At 39.6% G+C, this 14885-nt stretch overlaps 1 protein-coding gene across 1 annotated transcript in view; it reads right to left on the reverse strand.

Annotated features, from left to right (window-relative positions):
• The window catches only part of grin2aa (glutamate receptor, ionotropic, N-methyl D-aspartate 2A, a), a 196888-nt gene that overhangs the window by 109548 nt on the left and 72455 nt on the right, over nt 1-14885 (reverse strand). Inside the window, exon 4 of the mRNA XM_052022037.1 lies at nt 846-1438. Coding sequence (XP_051877997.1) covers nt 846-1438 — 593 coding nt within the window. The remainder of the gene's footprint in view (nt 1-845; nt 1439-14885) is intronic.

Genomic DNA, 14885 nt, shown 5'->3' on the forward strand with positions numbered 1-14885 from the left:
TCCAAAAGATAGAATTTATTGATAAACTCAGAGGAAATCATAGCTACTTAGAAATGATACCACCTTTCCTCAGACTGGTATTGCCCTTCCCAGTGATCCATAAGGTTCGCAGAATGGTGGTTATGAGTGAAACAATTGCTGATGTCAATGAAAAGTAATCCGCTGGATAATGGCAACAGCCTGGATTTATATAATTCCTTTAATATAGGAAAACTTCCCAAAGTGCTTCACAGAAGTATTATAAAAGAATTGATGCTGAGCAACATTAGGATAAGTGACTAAAACCTACAACAGTGCACTAGGTGAGAATAGATTAGCTGTTCACTTGCCCTGTGATGTACAGTATTTTGGTCACTCTCCCTGCCCACTGTGTAAAGTGTGTTTCAAATGGTTTCATACAACAGAACAGGTGTTTACTACAGTTAATAAGAATATAATAAAAATGTAGCAGGTGCCTTTTAACTATACTCTCCTTCCCATCTTCTGGATATCTTGACATTACACACTGGCCCCAATGAGAGAGAAAGCAGTGGCTTACTTCAAAGTTACTCAAATTCCTATTTTGAAGTCAGCTGCTAGAAAGTACACAAAAGGTCCCACAGCCGATAAATTCTTTGACTTTCTTTGGTTCTGTGTGAGGAATCTCTAAGATCAGAAATCCACAAAAAGACAAGGACCCATGCCTTCAGGATTATAGCAATGGAGAAGAATTTTCTCTCCCACAATATCCATCCATTGTACTTCCATCTTTACAGTTTGTTATTAATACAGGGTTACGCAAAAAGAGTTAAATCTTATACTATTTCCTCTTCAGCAAAAAATGAAGCAAAACATCAGGAACTTACTTGTGCAGGGAAAGAAATGGAAGAACCTTCCTTTCTAGCTGGCCGTAGCAACTTGTCTTCGCTTCAGGAATGTATCCATATTGCTCCATCATGGCGGAAGCCGCTGTTGTAATGATGCCAACAGCATCAGTCACCCTTTCAGGCAGGCTGTAGTCCCATTCATCGTACGACACAGAAATCAGCCCAGCTGGAAATTCCTCAGGTATGATGTCTGTGTTACCCGTAACCAAGCTGGGCACAATCCAGATGAAACCAAAGCCTGTGAGGCCCAGGGAACGGGCCTCCTCCAGAATGAAAACAGCTTCATCTTTCGAACAGTACAACAGAATAACTGATGACTGTATTCTCTTCAGTTGGACTTGAGCCTTTGAATCCCCATCAACAGCATCTAATGTGATGGTGCTGAGAAGCTCCCAGCCCACAAAACTATTTTCAACTGTGGTTTTTAATACACTAATAAATTCGTGATATCCAGGGAAGGTGCTGGTTACAATGGAGAACTCATGCCAGTCATATTCTTCCATGATATTTAGCATCACTCCAACCTGTTGCTGTATGGAAGCTCCAAACTGGAAGAATGTTGACTTTTGATCCTATGATAGAAATTACAAAATAATTTAATGATAACATTTTGGGGGGAAAATAAACAGCCAATAAGGCTGGCTAAACACAGAAGACAACTGAAAATCCAATGGGAAAATATACATTAAAAATTGCAAAGGCAAATGTTATGCAGTAAAATGTTGCACTTTAAACACAGAGTGTACATAAAAAGATACAAAGAGAGGTGGTCAATGGGGTGGGCTTTAAGGAGAATCTTGAAAGTGGACAGAGTGAATAAACTTCACATTCAACAGCACACAATTATAGTGTGAAGTTGTTTTGTGTATGTATATCCTGCCAATCATCACTGTTCAACACATTCTGATTTACAGGTTTTCTTATCTTTGACCACAGGAATCAATTTCCCATTAAGTACAAGGAGGCCGCATTAACAACAGTTACTGCCACCTTCTGAGTGCAGCCAATTGATCCTGCCCAATGCATTGTGTTTTGAAGTACAATCTGCTCAGAATACTTGGACAAGAACATTTCATAATCCATTTAAAGATGCTTGCCAGCAATCGTTAGCACCCATTGAGAAGACAAAGGGCTTCAGGTTATTTTAAAGCTCTGTTGGTAATACAAAATAATAGAATACAGAATTCTTATAGCTTCGAGGGAAGGACTTTAAGCCCAATGAGTCTATGCTGACTACTGATCGAGAAATCACATTAGTCTTGTTTCTCCACTCTTTCCCTGTAGCCCTGCAAATTATTTTCCCTCAAGTACCTTTCCAAAACCCTTTTGAAGGCTCTGTAGTCTCCATTTCCACTGTTTTTGTAGGCAGTGAGTTCCAAATCACAACTACTCTCCCCCTTGCATTAAAAAAATGTGCAAATTTCTGATGAAAATCAGCACATTAATCTGAAGATATGCAATTTGGATTCATCTGATTGGCTAAATATAGAACTGAACATAGGTGAGGTCTTAAATGAATACTTCTCAACTGTGTTCATCTTGTTTAAGGGCATTGTAGTTAAAGAATTCAAGGAGGAGGATAATGGAACTCTAGAACTGCTTACCATCAAAAAGCAGGTGGTATTAGAAGTCCTAATAGGCTTAAGGGTGGATAAATGTCCAGAGCCTAATTAGATGTATTGTAGGTTACTATGAAAGGCAGGGGAGGAGATCGTTGGGGCACTGCCAGAAATGTTCAAATCTTTTCTGGCCTCAGAAGAAGTGTCGGATGATTAGAGGACAGTAAATGTGGTACCTTTATTCAAGAAGGCTGTTGAATGGGTGGTGGGGGGGTGGGGTTATTGGAAAAAATTCTGAGGGACAGGAATAACCTGAAGAGGCAGGGATAGTCAGCATGGTTTTGTTAAGGGAATATCCTAACTAATTTGATTGAATTTTTCATGGGGGTGACTAAATGTGTTGAGCACAATGTAGTTGATGTGGTGTACATGAACTTCATTAAGGTCCCATAAGAGGGACTGGCCCAAAAGATAAGAGTCCATTGCAGCCAGGACAATTTGGCAAAATGGGATCTGGTTGTCTAGCTGTAAGAAGAATGTCATTAAGCTGGAAAGGGTGTGGAAAAGATTCACAAGGATATTACTGGGACTCAATGGCTTGAGTTATAAAGAGAGATTGGATAGGCTGTTCTTTTTCCCCTGGAGCAAAGGAGGCTGAGGGGTGACTTTACAGAGGTTTATAAAATCATGAGGGGCACAGATAAGGTGAATCATCACAGTCTTTTTCCCAGGGTAGAGGAGTCTAAATCCAGACGGCATAGATTTAAGGTGAGAAGAGAAAAATTCAAAGGGGACCTGAGGAACAATGTCTTCCACACAGAGGGTGGTGGGTATGTGGAATGAGCTGCCAGAGGAAGCTGTAAAGACAGGTACAACTACAATGTTTAAAGGACATTTGGACAGGTATATGGATAGGAATGGTTTAGGGGGATCTGGGTCAAATGCAGGCAAATGGGACTAGCTCAGGGAGGCAACTTGGTAGGCATGGGTGAGTTGGGCTGAAGGGCCTGTTTCCATGCTGTATTACTCCATGACCCTAATTAACAAACCATTCAGCATAATCAGCTGGTGTTTCTACTGCTTATGAGTCTCTTCCCACTCAAGCAACATATTCTTCTACTCCTTTCTCCTCATGTACTGATCCCTAAGTGTATCGATGCTGTTTGCCTCAACTGCCCCTTATTCCACTTTCTCACCACTCTATGCACAAATACATTTTTCCCGAATTCCTTGTTGAATTTAATACTTCACCACCCCCTACAATCAGAAACATTTCCTCCACTTCCAAGCAATCAAACCACTTCATAATTTAAAAGCCATTTATTGGGTCACCTTTTTTGCACAAGAAATGAAGCGATTCTCAATTGGAATGAACATCACTTGGCAGCAGCTTACCCTGCAGGGAGCATTATATGAATTATCTTGGTGCAAATAATGTAAAATTCTGAAGAATACATTTTATTTTTTTGCCTTTGGAGCTTTCTGATGAGCATTTCTATCTTGTTTGATGAAGTATTGGAACAATAAAACAAAACATCTGTATTTCTCTCATTCCAGATCAAGGGGGAAAACACTGCATTGTCTATTGTGGCTCTGGGTTTAGTGAAGCATGACATATTGGCACAGGGTCTGCAGATAACACATTTCATAGGATTGGACTCAGTACAATCTGTATTGCAGCATAATGCTATCAAACCCAATTGTTTTCTGCATCCACTTCATTTAAAATCTATTTAATTTCTTGTACCTCTTTAACTGTGATCTTGAAGCACCAACTCTTATTTTGCATTAAAATAACTAAGTTTTCAATTTCTGTACATCCTGTAATTCATCTTTAAATGTCTTTATTTTTAAGGAAAAAATGTTCAATTTCAAAATTATTTGATCTTTTGAACTTAAGTGACAGCTTAGCTTTGTCTGTTGTATAGTGCTTCTGCTGCTTAGCACCCATATTCCCCACAAAGAGTAATTTCTGTGGCTTTGCTACTCCCAGAGCTTCTTCCAATGGTTTTCAGGAAGGATTCATTATCTTAAGGAAGATGTTAAATGGTATTTAGCAGGTTTCTTTTCTCATTTGTAATCTGAACGCCCAGTTTCCCAGAACTGCCCCTTCCAGACTGTCTGACCACTTCTGATGGATTTGTCTTGCTGGTGTGATAGGAAATACCCCAGGGATTATGATAAAGGATCCAACTATGATTCTGTATGATGAGGTCATGCTATTGCTTTACTGATCTGTAGGCTAGCTCTTTCAATCCCCAAATTTAGGCACCAGTTCTCAGACAGCTTTGCAGGGACGACTAGGTTAGGATTTTCCCCTGTCGGGATCTGTTGCCGAGGTCACTGCTGGATTGCCCATTTCCTTTTTTTCATATTATTATTTTGACATACATATCAGTGTTTTTCAGAGGGTAGTTATGAGTTGACTACAAGTCTGGAGTTACAAAATCCAAAGACCTGGTAAGGACAGCTGATTTTCTTCCCTGAAGAACATTAGTGAATCAGATGGGTTTTACAACAGTCTGATAGTTTCATGGTCATCATTGTTAATACTAGTCTTTTACTTAATCAACAATTTAAATTTCCAGATGACATGGTGGGATTTGAACCTATGTCACCAGGTCATTTATCCAATACTCTAGATTGCTGGTGCAATAACCTAACCACTATCCTAATGTACTTTATATGGCACAGCTGTGTCTTAATTTCAGTCAGCTCTACCAATTGGCAATAACTTCCTGCAATATTACATGGACTGAATTCAACATTTCCAACAAAGTATTGAGAAGGGGCAGGGAGATGGATTCCAAGTAAAATCATCTAAATCCACTACCCAACTAATGAAGTCTGAGACAAATAATTATGCTCAGATATGGTACAAGACTGTTGGCCTTCATTAAGAGAGGCCATGTCGACAGATTGTGTGACAAATAAACAGTGCAGATGGAGGAATTCTTCTTGGTTTTAGGAATATTGGCAAGTTACAGCAAGCCGTTGAAAGGTTATATTTTACCAACAGCTTTGTAACAAATGTCTCACTTTTTCAGTGTTATCCCTGAGAATTATTTATTCATTAAGAAAGACAGGCTAAACAAGAATGGAGAGTATTTACGTTATTAAGTAGAAGTATAATCAGTACCTATGAGGGATCTGATCAAAAAGAAAACAATTAAGGATAGGATATCTGATTTTCAAACATGGGAAGTTTTGGGCGTTATTTTTTATCTATCCCAGATGGGCAACATAACAGGAGGATCCCCCACCTGTCATAGAATTAGTTGGAATTTTCCTTCTATTTATATCCATTATCAAAATTTACTGACCCCTTAAGCCACTTGTGTAAATATTGAACATAACGTGCAATGTGCTGACAATAATTCAGCCACCTACATGACCATGCCATTCACATTTGTCACACATTCTTTTGTATAACTGCCCTAAATGAAATTCTATTAATTTCAATAGAATGAAAATCAGACAGAGTTTATAAATGGAAAACCATCCACCAGATAATTAACTGTGATAATGATAACAGTTTACATCAATGTGTCTGCACAATATTAACAGGCAACCCCTTTTGTTACAGGTAGTTGCATGTAAACTAAATCCTGGTGAAGAAAGAGAAAAGACTGCAACAATTCCCAAGGACAAAGTACAGAAGAGAGGCAGCAGAAGGAAGGGGAAAGTGAATCCTGGGAATTTGGTCAGTGAACACTACAAAAGATTGGAAACACAGGATAGCTTTGCTACAATTGGTTTGTATTAATGGCCACAGTTTATCAAAGGGAATTCCATCTGTCAGCAAAGGAAAGTGTTCAGCAGGGAATTCATTATATTTCTCAATATTTTGGACTGCTACCGAAGCCAAAGGAAGGAAAAATGCTCCAGAGAGACAGAACTAAATGCCAGGGCCCACAACACCTGACACTGCCAATGTTAATTGGGCTGCTCTGGCATAAAACATTCACTCATCTTCAGCAGCTGAAATAATCTAACTCAGGGTAATGCTAAGGAGGGAATTTTCAGCTTGGCTATCGGGGAAGTAACTTTACAGAAAGGAGCATCTGTCTGTTCCCTATTAAAATTCCCGTTGAAATTGAGAATTATACCAGATAAAATTTGACTTTTATTGATTCCAACTCACAAGATTGCCAGAAGACAAGGTATTGGAGGTGAACTTGCTGAGGGAAGGGTCAGAGACATCAGATCCAGGTTGTTAAACATTAGTACTATGATGTCAGCGACCTTACTATTAAGAATTGCCATAAAACATGTGGCATAGTAAAACCATACTATGGCACTGCAAAAGTTCACCAAATCTTCTCCATAAAGCAGATCATCTTGAACTGAAGGTACCTCAGGGGATTTTTTTAGTGTACATCCTACAGAGCACACAAACTTCTCAATGTATTTCTCCAGGAATATATTGAGGACTGATCTTCTGGTACTCCTTCAGCAGATCTGGATCTTATAAACCTGACGCCTTGAACTGACTGCTATTCTTCCTCCCCCTCCTTCTATAACAAATATATCACTAAGAGAGCAACGCTATTGAGAAACCGATCTTACAACCTTCCCCTTCAGTTTAAGAAAGTTCCCCAAATATGGGAGACTTCTAGGTGAACTCATGGACATTAATAATAAAGTAAAATAAACATTTCCAAAGAGAGTAAGTCATAAATAATTATTTATATCAGCAATTTGTCCAACATCAGATTTCCTCAGTTGCTGTTCCAAGTTACCACAATTTCACTGTTCTCAAAACTATATTACTGAAATCAACTAACTCAGACAGATCAAGGAGAGTACTTTAATAATTCCTGCTCCAACTGGCTCAATGTCAAACCAGATTATGCACTGATCAATTAAGCTATCCCACAGAACAAAGCTTGTTGAATTGCTATCAGTAATAGGTCTAAAAAGGCTGGGGAAGCCATATGCAGAGATAATATCATGGGCAGGTGCAGAAAATCAGAAAGATTACAGAATTCTGGTTGTTCTATCTGGAGAAGAGGGGAACATGAGGATAGGAACCCACAGTTACAACTCTGTTCACAATACCATACTGACCTTTGAGGGAGCTCAGTGCAGACTTTCCAGAATAAACCTCAACCCCAATGATCCAAGGGGAGATTACACAAACTAAGGTTGTATTTCCTGCAATGAAGAAGCTTAAGGAATGATTTGATTGAAATTTTAAATATTTTAAGGGGAATTAATAGGGTGGGGTGTCTGCCACTAGATATACAATCTAAAAATTAGGGACAGGTCTTTCAGAAGCCAAGTTGCAATGTAGAACATTGAGCATACAACAATACAGCACAGAGTCGGAATCAGATTTATTATCACTGACTTAAATTACATGGAATTTGTTCTGGGGTGGCAGTATAGTGCAAAGACATCATATTACTATAAAATTACAAAAATAAATAAATAGCGTAAAAAGAAGAAATGACAAGGTAGCGTTCATGGGTTTATGGACCGTTCAGACACCTGGTGGCGAATGGGAAGAAGCTGTTTCTGAATCGTTGAGTGTGGGTCTTCAGAAACAGCCCATGATGTCTGTGCTAACCATTATGCCAATTTGAACTGCATATCTGCCTGCAAGTGGTCTATATCTCTCAATTCCCTGTCTGTTCATTTGTCTGTCTCAATGCCTCTTAAACATTGCTGTGATATCTACTTCCACCACTTTCCCTGGCAGCATGTTCCAGGCACCCATCACTCCCTGTGTAAAAAAAACTTGCCTCGTAAATCTCCTTTGAACTTTCCCCCTCACCTTAAAGCTATGCCCTCTAATATTTGATACTTCCACCCTAGGAAAAAGACTTTGACTATTTATCCTATTCTTGCCTCTCATTATTTTATATATTTCTATCAGGTCGCCCCTCATCCTCTGACACTCCAGAGAAAACAATCCATGTTTGTACAACCTCTCCTTCCAGTTAATAAACTAATCCAGGCAATATCCTTGGGAACCTCTTCTGCACCCTCTCTGATGCCTCCTCATCTTTCCTCTAATACGGTGACCAGAAATGCAAATAATACTCCAAATGTGGCCTAATCAAAGTTTTATACAGCTTCAACAGCTTTCTAAATGTACAATAGAAATCTCACTTCCACAAATTGTAACTCTTGTTAGGTCATTTGCTAACTTAAAGTCAGAAGTTAACCGATTTTGGATAACCAGAAAAAAAATAAAGACAAAAAATAGGAAAATACATGTCTATGGAACTAGGTCACAGATTAGTCTTGATCTCACTGAATCACAGAAAAGGTTTGAGGAGCTAAATGAGTTACTCATGTTCCTACATTTATTGTACATTTTAAATAGCACAGATGATGACATTTTAGAGAAAGCTGTCTGCCCTTTTCAGTCTTTATATGCTTTGAATAATACAACTTATTAATACAACTTATTCATGGACAAAGAGCTGAACATGTTAAAGGAATAAATCTTGCATTGATCCAAAATCAAATTATGAAGGAATTCCAAGTTTTAGCAATGTTCTCAATTTAGTTAAAGGAATAAATCTTGCATTGATCCAAAATCAAATTATGAAGGAATTCCAAGTTTTAGCAATGTTCTCAATTTAAATGCAAGGATTTGTTGCAATTAACTTTGTCTAAACTCTGTCTAATGGTAAAATGCTATGATAATATAATGCAGTATTCTGATGGGAAGAAACTTGCAGTGGGAAATTAAATCATTTTACACTTGGTGTTAACACCAAGCCTTCCTAAGTTGAGCATTGAAAATGTTAGGTCAAAGTCACCCAGATTTGATCCAATAAATGTGCTTTAACCCCAGATCAGAACCACACCCCAAATACATAAACGTAGTATTTCCAGTTCAATCACCAGTAATGCCTATATCCTCTCTGACAATGCAATTTAATAGTAATTATTGCCAAAATACTGGCACTGTGTCTAGACATGCCCAACAAGATTGCCAAGATCATTTAGGAAAGACACCTAGAGAGAACAGAAATTTTCAGCCTTTCCAGACCCTTAGAACAGAAAGGCCAGTGACCTGGACTTTCCTTGGAAATGTCACAGTTCTGCAGTGAATTGCTGGCATTTCCCAATATAAATGCCTCAAAGTTTCAGGACACCTGTGCAAGGAATTGGTCGCAAATTTACTGACAGCTCTGCTGACCAATTCCTTGCTACACTCCAGTCCTGGACCTCCTTATTAAGGTTGAGGGGAACTTAGCAGGTTCCCAGATCAACAACCATTATATAAAAGGCTTCAGATGTGGAAACAAATCTTTGGGAAAGGGAAATGACATTTGACTACCAGAACATCCTTTACTGCTGAAGTTTAAATAAGGTTAAAGGCAAGTAGATGCAAATCTCCTATTACTAATATCCAGGAGTTGTCACCAGCAAATTAGATTTTGACAGTTCTAATTGAGCTAAGCACAGCACAAAGTTGTCAGAGACATGGGTTCTAATTATGCAATCTGTCACTGAGACTGAGGATTGAGATGAAGAAAAATGGGAGAATTGTTCTGTACAGCATCAGCCTGGAACTGAATGAGCCTGCCTGAGACTGAGCCCTGGCGAGAAATAAAAATTGGAATTCTGATGATCACCAGCCAGTAAAACAAAATTCAATTCTCCATCCTACTCCAACTCTGGCCTATCTATCTGTGGCCAGCTGCACTGTTAGAAGGTCCAACTTGAGCAATAATATCTCATCCTCAAATGGGCACAATGCAGCCTTCTGGATTCAATATCAAATTTTCCAACTTTATGTAGCTCACTTTTTCTCTCTATATCAGAATAGCCAATTCTACTGTAACTCATCAATATGTTAACTCAATTTTTCTCTCTGCATTATCACAGCCTGACTGGCTGAACACATCCAACGGCTTTGCCATTAGCAGCACATAACACAGACAAAGAAGCATAATATAAATGCCTCCATTAACCCAATGGACCTGACCTCCCCCTATCATAGCTATTCCCTTTGTCCTTTCCATCCCGCCACCATCTTCTGTACAAGATAAAACTACTTACTTTTAATCTCCCTTTCCCAGTTCTGATGAAGGGTTTCCAATCTGAAACGTTAAATCTGTTTCTCTTTCAACAGGTGCTGCCTGGCCTAGAGAGTGCTTCCAATACTTTCTAATTTTATTCTAGATTATTCACTTATCAGGAGACCTGTGCCCAGAAATTGGATGATGTTGTGTCACATTCAAATGCACAATGCAATTCAATTGCAATTTAAAAATCTGTAGTAAAATGAAATTGGTGATTTACTACCAGTGGCACAAACTCTTGCCATTTTCCTTCTGTTGTGTTATTACACAGAGGAGCCTAGACTTACATGGTGACCTCCAGAACATCAATGTATGCCTTGGCACCACGTACAGAACTGTCAATGGGCCAGATCGCGCTGATGGGTGGTCACTGGATCTGTAAGGAAGGGCCAACTTGTTCCATGTTGCAGCATAAAAGTAAGAATGTGCTGGAGATCAGTTGCTGGCACACCTGACCTCTGCTCTACCACTGTGTGCTCAACATAGCATAATGGGTTGGGCGAGGGGGGTGTTGAGGGAGTCCCCTTCTGTTCCCCATAGATTATTCTACCCCAAGTGTCTATCCAATTCTCTTTTGAAGATCCCAATTGATTCTGTTTCCACTGCCTTCCAGGCAGTGAATTCCAGATCATAACTATATTCAGCATGGAGTAAGTTTTTCTCAGTATCCTTTTTCCACATTTTGCCCAAATTTCAAACCTGCCCTCCCAAGTCCTTGAATCATCTGCTCATGGGAACCACTTCCATCTATTTACCTTATTTCAACTAGTTATGATCTTGTATACCATTATCAAATTCCAAAACACTAATGAACCATGATTGTAAAAAGATATTACAGCAGGCAGGTGGTGTATATTTTCAAAGTGTAATTACAAGGTGCAGCTAATTCCAGGTATGTTGATAATACCAAATGTTTAAGCACTCATTTAATATGTTCCCAAGTGTTTACTCTGTACTTTCACTCGTGCTTTCTCATACTTTTTGTATATATTCTCTCACCTTCTTACGATCTAGAAGGAGGCCATTTGGCCCATTGGTCTGAGCCAGCTCTCAAAATAATCCCAATTCCTCACTGTAACTGCTTAAATAAGATTAAAATAAGCAATTAATTTACTTATATAGTTATAATCTTGTATAAGCCTGAGAACGATCATCAAAAAGTCACTTATTTTAAAACAGAAGCTATTAATGTACCATAATCTAACAACATTACTACATTCCTTTCAAATATAGATTTATTCAATTAATCCAAGCACCAAATTTCTATGTGTTGATTTGTATTATAAGTTTAGGGCCTTGCCTTAGTTACTCCAGTTACTGTGGTTCCAGTCAATCCTGTAAAAACTCTGAATATTTTATGTTTAAGGATGTGTCTTCATTGCTCTATATCTAATTATACAACAGCATAAACCCCCTGGTGATCTGAACTCAAATTTCATGCCAAATGCATGCTTGCTTCTTCAATTTCTTTGAAAACAAACTGAAAAACATTCAGTCAAAGCCAAATTGAGCTACTGCATTTCAGGGATTATAATCACACAAAGCCACAAACACAAGCAAATTTGTGTATTTTAAATAATGCAGGTTGCCTTTTCTTAATAACCCAATAAATCATCTTACCTCACTTAACCAAAGGCCTGGATTCTAGCCTAGAGGTGTGTTCCTTGCAACAGGGCTGCTTTGAGGTTGATAAACTTACAAGAAAGAATTTAGAAATATCCCATGATATTATAGCTGCAAGGCTTTTTAACTTTCTTTTCTCTCTGTTTCACATCCACAGGCACTCTGATTGACAACAGAGAGGCCTGTCAACTGGAAGTCTGCAACACAAAGCTGCAGTGGAGGAGAACAAGGTAGGTAGAGTGGGTGGGAAGTGAGGGAGGAAGGGTGGGTGGGCAGTGGGCAGATTGTTGAATTTAGAGGAATCCTCAGTTACTGGTTTCTCCATCATGAGGATACAGATGCTCCAATGGTTGTTGGGGTTCCAGGGAGAGGACAGGAGTGATGAACACATAAATCATTGGGAGTAGTGAGGGGGCAGAAGCTACAAGGTAGCTCTCTGAGGCTGGGGGAAAAAGTCCTGATCCTTCTGGTCCACAGGCAGTTATTTACCTTAAGGAATTGCTCCTTTTGCCTGTTTTCAGCTACTGGGTTTCCTGCAGCCTGCAGAACCCAGCAGACACGAGTTGAAAAATGAAATGACTGTTAAAATGAAAGCAGGCAACCTTATTATAACACATACATGATCAGCCCACTTCCTATGAGTTGAATGACTGTCTGTTCTTTGTCCTGCCACCATCATTATTGAAATGGATGATTTCCTGACAGCTTAAAGCTTTTTGAATGTGAGCCTCTGTCAGCCAAACTCATCAGTTTTGAGGATTTAATATTTAGCTTGAGACTTTCCGATTGTACACTAGGCTTCCGAGTCTGGGTAAGATTTGCTTTCTCACAGTTCTATGTTTAATGTTTACAGGTTTTGTAGCCCTTGTTGGGCCCTACTAAAATTCTGTGTCTGTGGCACTATCATCACCCACAACCTACAGCCAGAGGAGGCTGTTCAGTAATAAATGTAAGATAACTATTAACTGCCAACACTTAACAACTCGATTACAGTTGCACTCTGGGGAAACCATTAGCCAATTGATGTCATTTATCCAAGTACTTTACATTTTCTAAACTTATGTGCATGCTTAGTTAATCATCAATACCACACTAACTCTTTCACTGTGAGAAAGATCAAAAATCTCATAGCCAAACAGAGTGGCATTTCTCTGTGTTGAAATGTTTGAGCTCCTTTTTACTAATGTGTTAAACGACATATGTGATCACTAAATCAACATGGCACTGTTAAAGCAATAAACCAATGTTGGAGAAGACAAATATTCAGCTTTCCATTGCCAGCCAGGTGACTTGAAATATAGACCCAAGAAGATCCCCAATTGCCGCCAGGGCAACACAACACATTTCACTTGATAGCCTGGGTATAGGAGTTTGATAGCATGCAGAGGAATTCTATGATCGCTGACCTTTCTTCAGGACTTACTCATGTAAATCATGTCAGATGAAACTAGCCTTGTGTAAAGACATTCATTTAGATACCAAATCTCTTCTTTAATTGTTCCATAAATCCAAGATTTTAAAAGACCCTTAAGTATTCATTTTAAGTTGCAAGCCAAGTCTGGTGTTGTGGCATGATAATTTACAATTGCAAGATCCTGCACATGCTGGGAATCTGAAGTGAAGAAAGTTAGAAATACTCAATTGGTCAGGCAGCGTCTGTGGAGAGATAAAGGGAGTTAATGTTTCAGGTCAATGATCTTACATCATTTGAAATGTTAACTTAATTGTTAGAAGGTTTAGTCAAATTGCATATTCCCTGATGACTACAAGAAGAAAACCATGAGGGAGGCCTGAGGTAATCATGAGAAAACAAGGTGATTAGGAGGTTCTTGATTTTCTCCTTGTTTTCTCATGATTACCTCAGGCCTCCCTCATGGTTTTCTTCTTGTAGTCATCAGGGAATATGTAGTCATAATCCTTGATGACTAGCTCCAGTTCCTTGACTCAGCTGCAGCTCCTGACAGACCGGGTCAAGGAACTGGAGCTGGAGTTGGATGTACCCAGGATCATCCAGGAATCTTGAGAACATCATAGATGAGACTTTTACAGAGGTGGTCACACCCAAGGTACAGGCTTCAGGTAGATGGGTGACCACCAGGAAAAGTAAGGGGAGTAGGCAGTCAGTGCAGGGTTCCCCTGTGGCCATTCCCCTCACTAACAGGTATACCTTTTTGGATAATGTTGAGGGGGATGTTCAGGTCTCTGGCACTGTGACTGGCTCTGAGGCTCAGAAGGAAAGGGTGAGGTCAGACAGGGCGATAGTGATAGGAGACTCGATAGTGAGGGGGGCAGACAGGAGATTCTGTGGCTGCAGAAGAGATGCCAGGATGGTGTGTTGCCTCCCAGATGCCAGGGTCTAGGATGACTCTGAGCGGCTACAGAAAATACTCCAGGGGGAAGGCGAATAGCTAGAGGTCACTGTACATGTTGGTACAAATGACATAGGCAAAACAAGGGATGGGGTCCTGCAGAATGACCCATTAGGGAGTCAGGTAAGAAGCAGGATCTCGAGGACAGTGATCTCTGGATTACTCCCGGTGCCATGTGCTAGCGAAGTCAGAAATAGAAGGGTATACCAAAGGAATTTATGGCTGAGGAGCTGGTGCAGGGGGCAGGGATTATTGAATCTTCTCTGGGGTAGAGGTGACCTGTACAAGAGGGACGGGTTGCAATTGAACCAGAGAGGGACCAATATCCTTGCAGGGAAATTTGCTAATACAACACGGGGGGGTTTAAACTAGATCGGCAGGGGGAGTGGGACTCTGAGGAGGAGCAAGTTATGGGATAAA

Source organism: Pristis pectinata, chromosome 8 (genome assembly GCF_009764475.1).
Source record: "Pristis pectinata isolate sPriPec2 chromosome 8, sPriPec2.1.pri, whole genome shotgun sequence".
NCBI lineage: Eukaryota > Metazoa > Chordata > Chondrichthyes > Rhinopristiformes > Pristidae > Pristis > Pristis pectinata.